The sequence below is a fragment of the Barbatula barbatula genome, assembly GCF_947034865.1.
Source record: "Barbatula barbatula genome assembly, chromosome: 14".
NCBI lineage: Eukaryota > Metazoa > Chordata > Actinopteri > Cypriniformes > Nemacheilidae > Barbatula > Barbatula barbatula.
In genome coordinates this window covers 7,652,956-7,669,954 of record NC_136777.1, presented here as the reverse complement: position 1 = coordinate 7,669,954, position 16,999 = coordinate 7,652,956, and the positions used below count along the sequence as shown (strand labels likewise).

At 36.7% G+C, this 16,999-nt stretch overlaps 2 protein-coding genes across 2 annotated transcripts in view; both read right to left on the bottom strand.

Annotated features, from left to right (window-relative positions):
* The window catches only part of zcchc24 (zinc finger, CCHC domain containing 24), a 31,392-nt gene extending 26,026 nt beyond the window's left edge, over positions 1 to 5,366 (bottom strand). Inside the window, exons 1-2 of the mRNA XM_079473705.1 lie at positions 4,872 to 5,366; positions 2,008 to 2,208 (exon numbers count right to left, since the gene is read on the bottom strand). Of these exons, the coding sequence (XP_079329831.1) occupies positions 2,008 to 2,208; positions 4,872 to 5,105 (435 nt within the window). The 5' untranslated portion in view covers positions 5,106 to 5,366. The remainder of the gene's footprint in view (positions 1 to 2,007; positions 2,209 to 4,871) is intronic.
* Positions 5,367 to 9,083: 3,717 nt separating this feature from the next.
* Positions 9,084 to 14,378, bottom strand: paox (polyamine oxidase). The gene is made up of 7 exons (XM_079473293.1): positions 14,004 to 14,378; positions 10,835 to 11,327; positions 10,528 to 10,727; positions 10,125 to 10,380; positions 9,925 to 10,037; positions 9,614 to 9,768; positions 9,084 to 9,498 (listed from the first exon to the last, which is right to left on the bottom strand). Exons 1-7 carry the CDS (start codon positions 14,155 to 14,157, stop codon positions 9,355 to 9,357), a joined length of 1,515 nt encoding a protein of 504 aa, XP_079329419.1. The 5' UTR covers positions 14,158 to 14,378; the 3' UTR covers positions 9,084 to 9,354.
* Positions 14,379 to 16,999: the final 2,621 nt, after the last annotated feature.

Sequence of the window (16,999 nt, the reverse complement as noted above, 5' to 3'; positions counted from 1 at the left end):
CTTTGTGGTTAACTAAAACTAAAATATTTTCACTTTTTAATCCATGACATAAAACCCACCAGTTATAACCTGCTTGAGATTTTTAAAACCTTAATGGTGGTAACTAAATTGACTAAAAACCTTTTGACATCGAACGTATTTAAGGGGAACACGTTTTTATTAAAGTTTGAAAAAGTTGTCGGAAGCTTGGTGTTGGTGACGTTGATATCAAGTGACCGCATTGTAGTTTGTTTATAGCATCATGTTAAATTTTTACTTCTGTTAATTATATTTAGGCTTCAAATATTATATATATTTTGCGATCTTCCAAAAGCATATGGGATAAACCCATAAGCTTTCGGTCGAAGGAATCAGTGTGGCGCAAACCTCCCAGGTTGGCCTACAAAACTACTTAATTTCTGCGATACTCTATCGATCATTTAATAAAAAAATCTGTCACAATTGTCAATGTGAGTCTACAGTACAATGGAGTACTAAAGGAGATGTTAAACTGACAGCCTCAATCCCCATTCACTTACATGGAAATAAATGTGATACACAGGAATGTAAATGAAACCTTTATAAACTATAAACATAGATTTAAACTGACATCTATTATGTAGATTCCTAAGGATAACAGCAGACATTAAATAGACAAAATGACAACCCCATAAAGTCCCTAAAATATCATCTGTGACTGCAATGTTTTCGTAAAGAAATCTATGATTACATAATGCCACTGACACAACAATAGTATAATGTTTTACAACAGAAAATGAGCAATAGTTTCCATTGGCCATTAGGGTCAGCAAACATGCTCCCAAAAACAATGTCAAAAGAGAGGTTTGTAAAATAATGAGCCATGCACAAAGAAAGATATTTTATCATGATAGGATTTTTAGCAGTCTGCAGGGAACCGTCGTCATCTTTCATAAAGGGAGGTTGGCCACTTTAATCCCACATCTGGACTGCATTACCATTCCATGCAACTCAGACTTAAGCCTGTACAAGAACCTCACCCACTATCTGCATCCAAAGACTATTAGACCTTAACAGCCTGAAATTAAAGATGACACAATCTTCTTCACAAACACATGTATTTTATCTTGTTTAACACATTCTTTTATTTATGAAATAAGTGTTGGAATGACACTCAAAAGAAAGATGAGGGAAATCTCAAGCAGCACTATGAAGTGACTTCAAAAGTTGCCAAACATGACATTTATATTTAAAACTTACCAATTTGTGAAACATATCTTTTTATTTTGTGTCCTTGGGGTACACAATGCACTAGGAAAGCTGTCGCCATAGCCATATGGAAAAACAACACAAGTGGTTCCTCATGACCTATCTCATCTTGTCATTTTAAAAAACAAATGTAAGCACCCAAACAAAATTTAACCACACAGTTGTCACCTGTTTATCTCGAGGGCAACATATTCTCATTCCTGCATTTCTGATTTGGCAGTATTGCTTGTCTCACTGAGTCCTTTCACACCACATAAACTGAAACATCCATTGAAATGTGTTGCCCTGCAAACCTGTTGTCATTCATTATAAAAACCTATAACTTAATGAAGCTAATGACAGACTTAAAGTTACATTTGAAGTTACAACAGCACTTACCATCACCTGCAAAATGCACATGGCTCCAATAAGAAACTCTGTTTCTACCTTATTTCCTGGTAAACACAGTTAATGTGTACCCTCAGCGTTAATGATGTTGTTGTGGTGCAGTGATGTCACAATGTCAACTTGTCATATTTCAGAAAAAGTGAGGGGAAATTGTGAATTAACATAGAGCCTTTGCCAAAATAAATGTTTGAGAATGATTTCAATAGTAAAAAAAAAGACTCAGTGACCTTTTGTTACCTCAGTCTCAGCATTGCAGCTGCCTGATTTAACTTGATACGCATGACTAAAAAGACGATGTTTGTTTGACAAGTAGGTCAAAGCACCAAAATCTTCCTCTCAGTCTCTCCCTCTCTCTTTTTCTCTCCAGGGTGTACAGAGAATGGTGGCTCTTACCTGAGGGCAGTCTTTGATATAGTGTCCCTTGTTGAAGCAGAGATGGCACAGGTAGTTTGGTGGAGGTCTCTTGCTGGGCTTGCGCGGCTCACATGAGAGGGAGAGATCGGAGAAGTGGTCCGTTAAAGAGTTCAGCCCGTCCACTATGTTGTTGAGAGAGCCATACGGGGACACGCTTTTGTATAAACCATTGTTTAGGGCCTGCAAAATATAACAGAACATGGAGGACAATTCATAAAATGTTACTCGCAGCATTAACAAATACATAATGCAGAGCATAACACAAACAATCAAAGAAACTTATTTAACATAAAGGGATAGTTCACCCAAAAAATTACTATCCCTCTTGTAGTTTCAAACCTATATGACTTTCTTCTGCAGAACACAAAGGAAGATATTTGGAGGAACGTCAGTTCCCAAACAGATCTCATCCCCCATTTACTACCATGGTAAGTAAAAAAACTATCCCTTTTGAAAACTCGACTGTTATGCCTTTTATTATGTCTACCGATAAATGAATGAAAAAACTTATATCATTTAATCAATCTATTTATAGACAAAATAACTAGGCAGTTAGAATCAGCATCTGATATCTTAAAAAAAATATAAGGACACCAAGCAATGAGCATATTAGATGAGCTACAGAGTGCATCCTTATTCTGAATCACTTCATATTGGGGCAACTAAATCCACTAAAGCCAATAATAAGTACATCAGTCTGAGATTTGGAAATCATATGACCATATAACCGCAGAAATGCAACACAGCGTCAACAACACACATTACAGAAAAGTAAGATGTTGCAATAGAGATGTCTTCCTCTGGTTATTGTTGAATGGTGATGTTATTGTTAATATCTAATGTTGGATAGCACTGAAACATTATACTTCAAGTTCAGATGACTAATATCTCATTCTTAGCCTGGCAGGAAAATAAACGGTTTCAGCATGTATCTTCCAGACAAGTATTGATTATCAGCTAGATAAAGTGGTGATCATTTTTCCATTCAGTAGTATGAAATACATGCATTTGTATTGTATGCGGAATTACCCTTATGAGCACTTAAGACCAAAGATGAGCTTTTAAAAGTAGTTAGCTTTAAATGTGGTTGTGTTCAGAATAAACAGGTCTATAACAAGTAGTGCTATGGTAAACTGTTTGTAACTACACTGTTATTTGTATCAGCTATGACCATCAGATTATGTCTAGGATTAAAAAGGAATATAAAAAGGCATAATGAAATTTATGAAACATTGTGACCATTTCACTTGGTAACTTGGTAAAAAAAAACAATGATCAGAAATGTCAGAAAAGTGCATCTGAATGCATTTACAGTGGTTTAACAACAATGTAACAATATTCATTGTAGTTGTCAGAAAGGAATTTGGCCAAGCCTCTCCTGAGGGACGTGGCCCTCACACACATTTACACTAGTGGAGGACATCACTCCTCACCCCTCCACACCGCAGGAGGGCCAGTGAGAGAGGTCAATCCTTGCCTCTACTGCCACTCAAACACTTTCATTTGAAAAAAGGGTGTTACTGACATTTGGTTATTTCATTATCATCTAAATGGTGCATACAGGCCTATTTGTCAATGAAAATAAACGTACAAAAACTTGATGTTATATTTAAACATGCCTAAATGTTTTTGAAACACATTGTCCACACGGAACAAATGTAAAACTAAACATATTTTAACTGCAAAAAGATAAACTGTTAAGAATTGTAAACAACTACAAGATGAAGATTTGTCTATTCGAAAATGCATTAAGAGAGACAAGGGGGATGGACGAGGTAGGGAAAGAGAACAGTCACAATGTTTTTATCAAGCTTTGCCCTTCCTCAAACTTTCCAATAAACACCACCACTTTCCCTTTGTCTAAGCCACAATACTGTCATTACGTGATTAAAAAGAAAATGTGTCGCTCATATATCCAAGCTTCGGGAAGTAATTATCTTATTTAAAAGAATATTTGATTACAAAAACGATCAATAGAAACGTTTAAATTGAATAGCCATTATATTATATTTGAAAAACATGCCCAATGTTTTAAAAGAGAACCACACCCATATTCTTCGTTCCTTTTCCATGTTATGACAACATTTTCAAGTCATCATGAAGAACTATATTAGATTTAAAGTCCTAAGAGAACATTAACTTCACCTAAGTATAACATTTGACAGATCTTTGACAAGGCTCCACAAAGCCTTAACTGAAAAAGTAACGCAGGTTTAAAATATATTTATCAACTTGTACAGTAGACTAGTAATAACCAAAACCAATACTTCAGAAAGGATAAGTGCAGCAACTTAGAAATATATTTAGCAACCAGAAACCTCACATTAAGCACTATTATAGGCCTATAGCGCTCTGCCTCCATCACTATGAGACTTTTGACTTACAGGCCAAAGGTGTCTGACAAATAAAATACATGCGTTCTTGCGACCAAAATGAAATGACTGCTTAACCTGGCTTCACACGTGCATACAATAACATACTGCAATATGAGTGTACTAAACCTGTACAGGCTGATATCGGTAATATTTAATAGTTTAGTTATTGTCGACCTTTATTTATTGCTAATAAACGCGCACATTTCGAGTTTATGCTTAAAGTTATTTATTTGTCTAGGATTATTAAAATAATTAATGAATTAACATGAATCTCGGTGTCTTGGCTGAAAAACTTATAAAAGCGCGCCCGTAACATTTTATGTGGTAACTAAGCGTTGACGCACAAAATCAGTTTGGTCTAGTTAACAAACTGCGCTTTACATAATAAATCTTATTTCCGACTACAGAGACCGTTATATCCGTGAACATTTCCAGACTAAATGAACTCTGTAGGAGAAAATCAGTTACCTCATTCCTCTGCAGCTGAAAGAGATTGTTGAGATAGTTGGAGTTGTGAGAGGAGCTCAGATCATTGGCAGGGGTTTTGCTGTAGTTCAGGTCCGGGTGGGAAGAGTTGGGCTCTGGTCGGAAGGCATCGAAGGCACTCGTCTGTGTGTCTTGTAAAGAAAGGTAAACCCAGTTGAGAAGCTGTGCAGGCTGGTACACTGAGGTACTGGTGTCTATTGCAGACAACAAGCTCATGTTGTAAGTTCGTAACTTTTACTCTTCCACTGTTACTTTTGGGAATGGCAAACTTGTTCTGGATCTACTGTGAATGCGGCGTCCGGTTTTCCACACCCCGATATGAGCCTTCTCTCTCTTCCAGCACAGACCCTATTCTTTCGCCGGGATCCCTGCCCCAGGCTTATACTTACACGAAAGTCATTGCTTCAACATGTCAGAATAAAAAGTTAAGCCCGCTGTCCTCGGCCCGTTATCTCGCTTTATTTGCACTGTACCAGCAAGGAACTCATTGCATATTCATATAGCGTCTGCGCGCGTCACTGGCCCAAATAGCCAATCGGTGTGGGCGCTTTAACATATGCGGAACAACCTGTGGAGTATAGGCTAGATAGATAATTTAAACAGAATATTTGTTTTCATCGTGGGTTTTGTTTAAAGGACATCGTTTTCCATATAATTTTCCTTCTTACATTTTAGCAGACACGCACAGCAGTTACCTTAAACCTTAATTTAAAGGTACAACTGTATTACATCCCAATGTATTAAAACCTAATCAGGGGCTTTTGCTTTTGTTAATATATTATACTAGTAAATTACATTAACACATTAGCACCTCCATAACTTAAACCAGCCCATGTCACACGGCTGAACTCAATCGTTTAAAGACTTTATATGTGAATCTACACACCTTTTGGAAGCCAATAGGCTGGTATAAGCAAATGGGTTATTTGTTTAAAGTCCCAGTGCAATAAAAAAATTACAATGCTCGTTTTTCATGAAATATTGCAGCGTTTATTGTAAATAGTTTATCAATGTGGATCCTTCTCTTTTGAAATTCGTCTGCCATCATAATCTAGTTAAAATGCAGTTAATTTACATTGTAAATGACGTATGTATGACGGGTTGGGCGGAGCTCTCTCATTTAGTAATACCCCATCCGTTCCAGTTAGTCTATGGAATACTTGGCACAAAGAGACAAAATATTTGTGGCCAAATCTGGCCGGACAAGATCAATACAATACATCTCGCTTTTCTAATTTAATTTTAATATCTAAACTTTCAAATTAAATTTTGAAATGACAAAAGGCACGCAAATCTGTACATAAGTGTTATTGTGTCTACACTTGTTTGCATTGTCATGCATTCTCATGGCTAGCTCAGCAAACGCTTTCTGTTAACAGTGATGTGAAGCATTCAGCCTCCCTCTAGTGGAGAAATGTTAAAGTCCAGTAGCAGCGTGAGGTAAATTTTACATTCATTCAATACACTTACCTGCCAATTTATAAGGTACACCTTGCTAATACAAATAGGACCCCTTTATCCTTTACATCTGCATTAATTTGCCATGAAATAAATATTTGAACAGAGATATTTCAACAATACACTTTTCACCCAGATAACTGGAACTTAAATATGTAATTTTAATGCAAATGTTATATTGAATTTTAACAACAGCCGATATGTTAAATTTTGCATTAAGAAAGGGTATTTCTGAAGTAGTTAAAGAGGCACATTATTCATGTAAACATAAATTCACGAATAGTCAACCATTTATCATTTATATTCAAATACATGGCTTCACAAAAGGAAATATTTTTAGGGATGCACGATAAATTATCGGCTGATAAATGGTCATTTTTAATGGTATCGGCTGATAATAAAAAATCATGGTACATGATTTTCTGGGGAAAAAGAGAACAAATGGTGCAAGTGAATGTTTTCAAATAAAAGCGTTGTCTACTTTTTGAATTTTGTTTCAGGAAATTTTTTAATTAATATTTAGATACTGTATACAGGCCAACATATCAGTTATCGGTTTCCAATGTGAAATAATTATTAGTTATTGGTATCGGCCAAAATTGAATATCGGTGCATCCCTAAATATTATTGAAATAAAAATCCCATCAAACTGTTAATCAACATATCAATGAACATCATTCATATGTCGCCTGTAACTGTACTCATATTTGTAAGCTTTACCACACACAGAGCACTGAAAAAGGTTTCTCTTTTGAGTGTGTCAGTCTATGTTTGTTAAGTATGTAAATGCGCTTAAAACCTTTCCCACATTGGGAGCATAAATAAGGTCTCTCTCCTGTGTGATCTCTCTGGTGCACCCTCAGGTCATAGATTTCAAAAAACGTCTTTTCACAGCAGTCGCATGAAAAGGGCCGCTCACCAGCATGTCTACGTAAATGTTTAGTCAAATAAGAAGGTTTGGCAAACGTCATATGGCATTGGTCACATGTGTATGGCTTCTTTCTTCTGTGAATTTTCACATGATCAGTAAGATGGGCTGACTGATGGAATTCTTTCCCACATGTTTCACAACTAAATAGATTTTCTTTGTGTAGTTTGTAGGACTTGATGTCTTTTCCCATTGTGTCTGGAGAAATGAAACACGTCGTTCCTTTTTTATCGAAAGAAGCATGTGTGTTCCTTGCCATTTCAAACTCCTTGTCCATTTCAATTGGAGGTATGAGGCCAGTAGGTATGTTATCAAGCGCTTCCTTCTTAATTTGTAGACCAAGGTCCAGAAACTCCTCTTTATAATCACCCTGAGACCACGAGAAGACATCTTGATCAGATTTCACTTTAACTTGTGGTGGGTGAATGTCTGACTGAATCAACTCTGCTTTCAACTTGGAAATGTCGTCGTTTTCAGTTTTTAAGTATCCATTGGTGAAGTCTTGTGAGGTTTCATCTTGGTAATTGAAAGGAAGCCTGCTCATCGTTTCATCTTCGGTTTTTATTTGCGTGAGAGTCTGCACAGAAAGCATCATAACGAAAACTTGGCTCTGCGATGTCTATTTCAGAGTTTAAACGTCAGCTTTTGCCGATAGCAACATTCTTGATGAAACTTCAAGGTGAATCCTTTAAATGGCAGGACCAGGACTATAACAGAATGTCATAACCTATGAAGATTCTTGTAAATAATAACCACAGGTAAACAGCAATACGTCCGTAGTAATTTTGTTTACATGTGCGATTTTAATGTTGAATTAACTGTTTATCTGCTAATTAAAGGTTTTAAAGTGTTCAGAGTCTGGGAGAACACAAACTTGTCAGTTTCCTTTGCATAATATTTAACAGTACTGCACTATTCTAAAAGTATTAGTTCACTCACCAAATGCCACCCGCGGCAGCCATTGAAAAAAAATGCAATATTAGTGTAGAAGTCGCGCATTAGCGAGAGGCACAAGGGGAAAGCTCTTATTTTTGTTTTCAGGCGGGTTACAGACCGTCGACATGTGCGTACTGCCACCAACTGGACTGGAGTGTGTAATAGTATGATTTAATCTCTAACGTTATTCGTGTTCTTCTAATTATTCCAGTTTAACGTACATTTTTTATCTTTTTTGTTAATAATATATGAAGACTTTGGTTCCAAAATGAGATTACTCCGTTTTTTATATTTTCAAAAATCATGTTTTTATTATATTTTCACGTTTTTGTATATTATTGTGTTAGTTATAGCTGTGTTTTTTATTATGGCTCAAATAAAAACAGACCAACTGCAGTTAGATTTATATTAATTGAAATGCACAATAAAACATGATTTTTGAAAACGGAGTTATCTCCCTTTGGAACCAAACTCTTCATATATTCATTTGTATCTGTAACTCACCCATTTGCGTCTATGAACACATTTTTAAGGATTTAACTCGGAAGAGCTTCACTTTGCAGCTTGTTAAAAATAAAAAATAAACATTTCAGCTTATTCTGCTAGTTTACTGACGGGTTGCAAACAGACTGAAAAGAATCACATCGCCCTCTACTGACGAGATCCCATATACGAGCCATATACGAAAAGCCACAGCGTAAAAGTTAATTTCTCAACATATTTAAGTCTTTTCTTTGTATGGTTTACTGTATGACAACATGATTACAATAAACTAAATTCACTGAAGATTTAAAACATGATGTGGTATAATTAACCCGAAAATGCTGATTAAGTTTAGACTTATACAAACAATCAAACAGTTATACAAGGAATTGTAGGAAAGTATGTTTAATAAAAATCTCTTTGTTTGCAGATCACAAAAATTTAACATTGTGCAAAGTACAGTACAGGCATTCAATTTATTTTAGCAACCCAAACAATATGTGTGAGCTGACAATTTGACAGTATACATTACTTGCAAATTTGCAAATTTCTGTCATTACATTCAGATTTTCCAGAAAGGCAAAAAATCTTTCAGATCTCATGAAAATCACTTTTATCAAAATTTGTATCACTCTGAAACATGAGGAGATTTCACAGCTTTCACAGCTTAGACAAGATTGTGGATGCGTGAGTGTAGTGAGACATAAGACGCTCTGCTTCCCTCCAGCCTGCCATCAATGCTCCATGTACAGTAGAGAAGAAGGACCTGTGTGTGGCCTCTCCTGCAAACAACACCTGCAAAGGCTGCAGAAAACAAACTGTTGTTCATGCTATGCAGAGATATTTTTAAGGATTTTTATTTAAATCTATTTTTATTTAAATACTTCTAATAAGAAGTAGCTGGAATGAAAGGTTGTACCTTAGAATTTGAGCCAGTTGGTGGTAGGGGCTCAGCAAGGTTTTCTATGTCATATCCGGAGCATCCTTTGGCCACATAGGTGTAAGATCCACAAGAATAGGGATCATGGAACCATTGTGATCTCAAGAGCTTTCTTGGTGCAATAGTTGGATTTCCTAAAAATGAAAAAGTATTTGTATGCTGTTACATCCTGACTGCTCAATTGTAAACTACTGTACACTCTTGCCATATAATGTAATATAAATGGAGTACAGTACATGATAAAGTATAATGAGCCTCTTATGACTTGAAATTGTAAGTAAAATTGTTACCTGTAAATTTACGAAGGACCTTTGTGACACTGTGTAGCACTTCAGATTCAGACAGTGTCTCCATGTACTCGGATTCATTCCCCGCAATCCATCCACAAAGCACATGTCCAAATCTGCAAATATGCACCAAAAGTAATAAGCTGTCTTATACTGTAATGGTATAAACTGCAGTTCTCTATTTGTACTGTACTTGTACGTACCTTTCTGTGGGCTTAAGCACAGTCAACCCAGACAACTTTCTAATCCAGGATGCCTTTACATCGGAAACAACATCACAAAGATCTGTGTCATCCTCCCATACGAGGTAGATCAATTCGCAGTCTTCGTCCCAGAAAGGCTGCTCAAACTCAAGGAAGATCTTGTTGTTGGTCCCAAAGCCCATTCTCTGAATGGAATGCAGTTTGTGCAGGGGAAGAGAAGGTTTTAGGAAAGTGTCCTTGTGCTTCTTTAGATATCCTGTGATGGAAAACACATTTAATGAGTTAAGTGCCTTGCAGAGAGCAAAAATGTTATCTAAGCAAGTATCATTGTGAATGTATGATAAAATTAAAAGATATATGGTTCACTCAGTCAAATTCATCATGACGGATCTGTTACACTCACCTAGTGAGACGGTGACTATAACATGGTCTGCTGCAAATGTCTCTCCATCAACACATTCAATCTTAACAGGGCTGGATGTTGCTGTAGTGTCTGAATCATCCTTTGTGTTGTTCCAGTGAATGCACTTCACCGGCTTGTTGTATGAGACTATATCTTTGGGAAGTTCCTTCATCATGTGATCAACTAAACCTTCATATCCTCTATGTAAAAAATATGAGTACAGTTTTTGGAACTGGACTATTGTGCATTTGAAAAGCAGGAAATACACTGAAATATACAGAAAGGATCTGTTACAATGATCACTTACCCTGGGAAAGTGCAGTCCAGTCCTGGAAGTGTCTTATACATGCCAAATGCTCCCAGGCCCACATCATCCAGCGTGTGTGTTCCACTGACACAGCACTCCAACTTTAGCAGTGTGTTTATCATGGCCATTCTAATATTTATGTTAGCCTGGTCTTCCTTCCACTCCTCTGGGGCCAGACGTTTAGCTTCCGACTTGACAAAGTTTCCAACACTGGGCATTGGCTCTCCACCACTGTCATAGAACTGCTGGCTCCTTACCAGTATTTTCATGAAAAACTCCAATGCTGGCCCCATCACTTCAGGCCCCAGTTTCCGACCTGAACTGGTAAACCAGTTTGGAGCAAACAGTGGATGACCACCTATGTCAACTGCCTGGTTTTCTTCAGACATCGACTCTTTGTCAAGAAGTTGGTAGTCGCATGCCAAGCGAAACACTGGGTTTTCCTTTGATGGGCCATGGATCCAGTTGGCACCGATCTCTACAGTGTTATCACCTTGAACAAAAGAACAAAAGTGGTCTCTCTATGTATTTTTGTATTTAAATATTTGTCTACACGTACACAAACAACTGTCATAATTGAAGGATCATAGGATGACTTTATAAAAAGCAATATGTTTGTGTATATAATACATGTGTTTTATTTCACTTTTTAGTGTATTTTATTTATAATTATTTGCTCATTTTTATATATTCAGTAAATAGTAGTTTAATAGTAGTTAACAGTATTATTATTATATATAAGGATTATCAACATGGCAATTTCAAAATACAAATAAATATCTATTGCAATTATTTCCAAAATTAAGAATGTGGTGTACACATAAATGCAGATACACATCTAAAATCAAGTGATTTTAGTGTTTAGTGTCATGTGGTGACACATGACACAGTCCTCATTTATCTTAAAATTTATTTATTTCAGCCACAATTGATATTTTTTATTTAAATCAATTATTTATATTATTGGTTGCACTACATGATAAGTGGTCATTATATGTCATTGACCCATAGACATTTCATTCTTCTCACTTTTTCTATTGTGCATTGCTTACGTTTTATTACGGTCTAATCTTTTCACAGGGCAATGTTATTACGAAAGTTGAATATGTTTCTATTCATACTTTGCTCATTTTATTATATTATAACAGACCTAGCCCAAAAACTAGTGAACTGAATCTGAACCTTGGTTCTGTAGGATCTAGGATTTTTGGCACAGTCATAGTTGGATCTTTTATTTCAGCCAATGTCAGCAGAATAACATCCCACAGTTTATCATGTGCCTCTGACCTATCATGAAGAACAAGACAAATACTTGCCGTTACCCAAACATAATCTGAGAAGGTGTTACTGGTCACATCCTTACAGTAGTATGTATGTCTGTTTTTTCCTGTCTGTTCCAAATTTTACGTAGGCTCTTCAGAATTCAAGAATGCCACACTGGTGAATGATTCACTCTTAAGAATCGGTTCAATGCCAAACTGGTTAGCAAAAGGGGCAAGGTGTCAGCTATCATGCTGGTTTCTTAAAGGGATAGTTCATCCAAAAATACAAATTCTGTCATCATTTACTTCACCTTTGAGAATTGTTTCTCTTTAAAGGGTCATTTTGAGAACAATGTAAAAAGTGTCATGTGAAATGTAAGCTGTGTCATGTCTTTTTGTATGATCTGCATATGAATCTTGCTATCTGGGAGAGGTGGACGAAGTTCACAACTTCCTTACTTGAGTGAAAGTACATATACTACTGGTCAAATATTATTCCACTACAAATAAAGGTTGTAAAGACAGATTCTTACTTAAGTAAAAAAACTGGAGTACATGCTTTTAAAAGTACTTAAGTATCAAAATTTAATTTCCTCCATGTCAGTGGTACATTGTTTTATTGTTGTATACCGTATGCCTCTGAAGCAACCTCACAGTATCTGTTGTATTAAATGAGTAGTTCACTTTAAAATTTGCCCCCATTGACTTATTATAACTTGTATTCCTACTATGGGAATTCAATGGGGGCAAATTTGAAAGTGAACAACTCCTTTAAGAGCTTTGTGTGTTTAGTACATATATTTGTAGTTTATATATAATCCTGTATGATCATTGAGCATAATTATCCTCATTAGACCCCTATATGTGTGTTTATGAGCAGTGTTTTTTTAATGTATATTCCCTTTACTAGTTATAGCATCAATTTACAAGTAAGTAGCGAGGTTCTTGTATATAGTAGTGTAGAAGCCATGTGTTTGTTGGGTTTGTTTTCTCTTTATGTAGCTCAAGGTGTGTGTGATTTTTATGCCGATAATTTTCATGACAATGTCACTTCTATAATCTTTGACTGGTTGTAGCGCTCGTTCTAAGCAATGTATCACACATAGTTAACCCCATGGATGATAATACCACACTTTAACATGACGTTTTGTTTCATTTGCCTCTTTAGAGCGATTTCAGCGTTGTAGTGGCGCCGAAGTTTACGTTAGGTTAGCGCGGAAGATCCCGGGGTTGCCAGATTTGCGTAAAAAAGTCACCCAACTGGTCATTTACAGCTATCCGGAAAACCGCAAGCTTAGAAAAACTGAAGTACTTGGCAACAGTTAAAGGTCCTGGCAGATCTCAAGCCAGATAAACTGCGCACACAGGAAAAAACTTTCATAGACACTTTTTACTTTGGACCTTTTAATAAATGTTGTGGAGTAAAATGTACGATATTTGTCTATCAAATGTAGTGAAGTAAAAGTAAGGAAAAATAATACTTAACAAGTAAGTACTCTGTAGGCTACATTTACTTTGGGTCCACCTCTGCTATCTGGTTTAATTTTTAAACCACTTTTCTGCGCACTACTGGGTCGCTGTGGCTTATGTAGTCATGTTTTTCTACATATATGAGAGGAAACAGTAGCCACAGTTTACAAATAGCTAGCTTATGTTGGTCTCCTTATTTGCATCACAGCTGAAAACCATAACATTCCAGATAAAATATTACAGTAATCACGAATTGACTAAATGTAACACAATATGCTAACCCAGTGGGTCCGTTTACAGGAAGTGACGAAGAGACGGTGACCGTTGAATACACGACTAGAGGGCAATCGGAATATCAAAATAATATTATTTATATTATATGTATTTGCTGTTTATATTGTCAACGGCTGTTATATAATCATTATTTACGGTCTTACCCAGCCTGCCGGTTCGTATTCTTCCACCGCTTTTTCCAGTCGCTTCTACGATGTGCACATTACGAAAACCATGCTTTAATAATTTCTGAGCGGCACCTATTCCCGAGATGCCGCATCCGATTATAAATATTCGGGAATCACGCTGCAGTGCCATTGTACGCGTTTCTGTACGTAACTTGTCATGGAGGACGCAACGCTATGATCTGATATGCTGTGCTCATTACTCTCTAAGGATCCCGCCCCTTCACTCTGACTGCTCTGTGACCAGTTACACAACACAATGGAAACACCTTTATGTTATCTATTATCAAATCCAACCTCATCTTTATGAGATCTCTTGAATATCTTTTACATTCCTACATAGCATAAACAATCAAATGTAACTGTCATTGTAACAGGTTTTGTAACTGTTGTCACCAGACGGGGGCAGTATTCATTCGTGCTCGAAAACTTGTTCAAGTTCAGGTGGCTTTTATTGCTTTTATCAACAATACAGTACAGTACAGTGAAACGAAACAACGTTCCTCCAGGACAATTAGAAAAATGGCTCTTTGGTTAAAAAGATTCCCAATCCCTGCCCCAGGACCAAGGTAGGCAAAATTACGCATAGGCTACTACATAAAGTGCACATGTGCAAATCATTGCAAGTAAAACATTTAGTGCAGAAAACAGACATTTAGTGCAAACGTGACAAAAATAAGCCTCAGTACACAGCGTTAACATCAGAGTCCAAATAAGTAGTCAAATATTGTCCATGTAATCATACTACTATACATGTGAACGTTCAATGAGGAACTAGCAGCAGTGTTGGTGAGGGAGACAGGCTTTTCTCAACCTTGGTAGGAAGAAGAGAGGCTGCTGGGCTTTCTTGGGGATTGAGCTGGTGTTAAGTGACCAGTTGTGGTCCCAAAGCCATTCAATAAAGTATAAGAAATAAACAAACGTTGCTGCCTGCCGCTGTCTCCTCTCCCCCTCCCTCTCAAACACGTGACCGGCTGATGATTGGCTGTTCTGCCTTAAGTGCCGCCTCTCTTGTGTCGGTTAGCTCGTGCTGAGGAGGCGGAGCTTATGGTTATGGTTATTTACATGATCCATCTCCCTTTTCCAGGTACTTTTTAAATAAGCTTGATATGTGTTTGGGAAGATGTTCTGTTATCGTTTTGTTGACATTTCGAGTGTTTTCGTAATTATATTTCGTTTTTTAGACAATAATAATTGCTATGTAAATTGGGATAATGTTTATTCGCGTCGGGGTCCCGATCAGCCTGTACGGGTTTTATTTGCAATAACAACCGCCTCGCTATAGATTATACGCTTATTACATGGCTATCCACCAAATAAATCTTTTTAAGATTTAAAAAGGAGTTTATTGATTTAAAAACGATTATATCGCATGAGTGAACAGAACTGCGTCCATAGCAACGCTCTGTTTTTCATGGCAACGGTGTTTTATACTTCGCAGGTGTCTTAACAGACCGCAGTAATTTTAAGCCAAAATGGGCGTCAACCTTGAACAAATTGCAACAGAAGCAAACTCAACTAAATGTTTATTTCCTCAATATGTCCCGAGTAAGGGAAAAAAGCCCCAAAGGATTATTAAAGTATTTGTGATTCTTTAGCAAGTCTACTGTACAGAGTTTTGACTTATTTTTTGTGTGTTCCGTGTTTTTATCATTTCTAGTATCACTCATTTAAATGGGAAGCTTTTTATATCTTGTATGTTATACATTTTGTACCCCTCTGTTGTATCCATTGTTTTTATTGTTAATAAACAAATCACATCCATCCCCCTCACTTTTGAAAAGCTTGTGCCCCTGCGGGAGCAGGTTTCTTTGGTAAACCCAGAGTTAATTCTGACCTCCTGCCTCTTGTAAAGCGCAAGTGGTGTACCTAATTCATTAATACAGTCAAAGAGACCATTCCAGTGACTAATATGTCATATTGGCTTTTATAGAGGATTCAGTAGACTAAATGAAGAGGCTGCATTAATTCACAGGGATGTACTTTGATTTACGGAGATCAAATTAGGAATTTGTCATTTCCCTGTGGATTTGTATTAATACTGTACCCTTTTTCTTTACAGTGAATTATATCAAAATATATCTCATCCATCCTTACATCAATAACATCAGCCATCGTACGTGTATTACATCAGAGCATCATTTTCTATGGATGATGAGAAATTACTTAAAATAAAGTGTAAAAAATGCATGAATAAATTTTTTTATAACAACAGACAAATATGCAGAGTTTAAGCGATAAAGATAAAAACCATGAATTTTGACATGCAGCAGGGTTCAAACTGGTGATCGGTCTCTCTTTACACGAGAGTCTGACGCCCTACGGGTGTCCAATACATCATGACGTCACATTTGCATAACTAGAGCACTGAGTGATTCTTTTCATTATTTCTGTCTTATTTCAGTTGTTTTATTCATTTAATGATTAATTTGTTTGTTTATTGGTACATTTATCTATTAAATAATTAAAATCTAAGTCATTTTCAGCATATCACTTAATCCACTGTATGCAGAGCGGAAACTGTGCCTCGCTCTCAAGTGCTTTCTGCCACCATGCTGCTTTTTTGGTGCGTTGCTATGGTGAATATCGGAGCTCCATTGATCATGGCTTGTCGTAGTTGGGGTGGAAGCGCTTAACTCAAGGTAAGTCTACCCAGAGTTGATAGAACTAAGTTCACGTTTTCACTCGGTGTTGGTTGAACCTTGAAAAGGCCCCTGGTAAACAGAATTCTGGGTTATCGGTTTCACGTTTCACACTGCTTATAATTTTATTTACCAGGGGTTAAGAGATAACCCTTTGTATTCATTACCTGATGTTTCACACTGTACATCACTAAACCCTGGGTTAACATTCTTGTTTGCATATTTGCGGTGTCAACAGTCATGATTGGATAAATACTGCAGCATCAAACTGACTGAATAAAAATAGTGCGTGGTTTCAAAGGACTACTTCATTGTTCCGCATCTGGGAAAAGA

Excerpts from the sequence above, each read along its gene's own strand:
- paox (XM_079473293.1), bottom strand. The coding sequence starts at position 14,157 with ATGGCACTGCAGCGTGATTCCCGAATATTTATAATCGGATGCGGCATC. Across the intron at positions 11,328-14,003 it reads AATACGAACCGGCAGGCTGG|GTGATAACACTGTAGAGATC; the intron begins GTAAGACCGTAA and ends CTTTTGTTCAAG. Across the intron at positions 10,381-10,527 it reads TATAGTCACCGTCTCACTAG|GATATCTAAAGAAGCACAAG; the intron begins GTGAGTGTAACA and ends TTTCCATCACAG.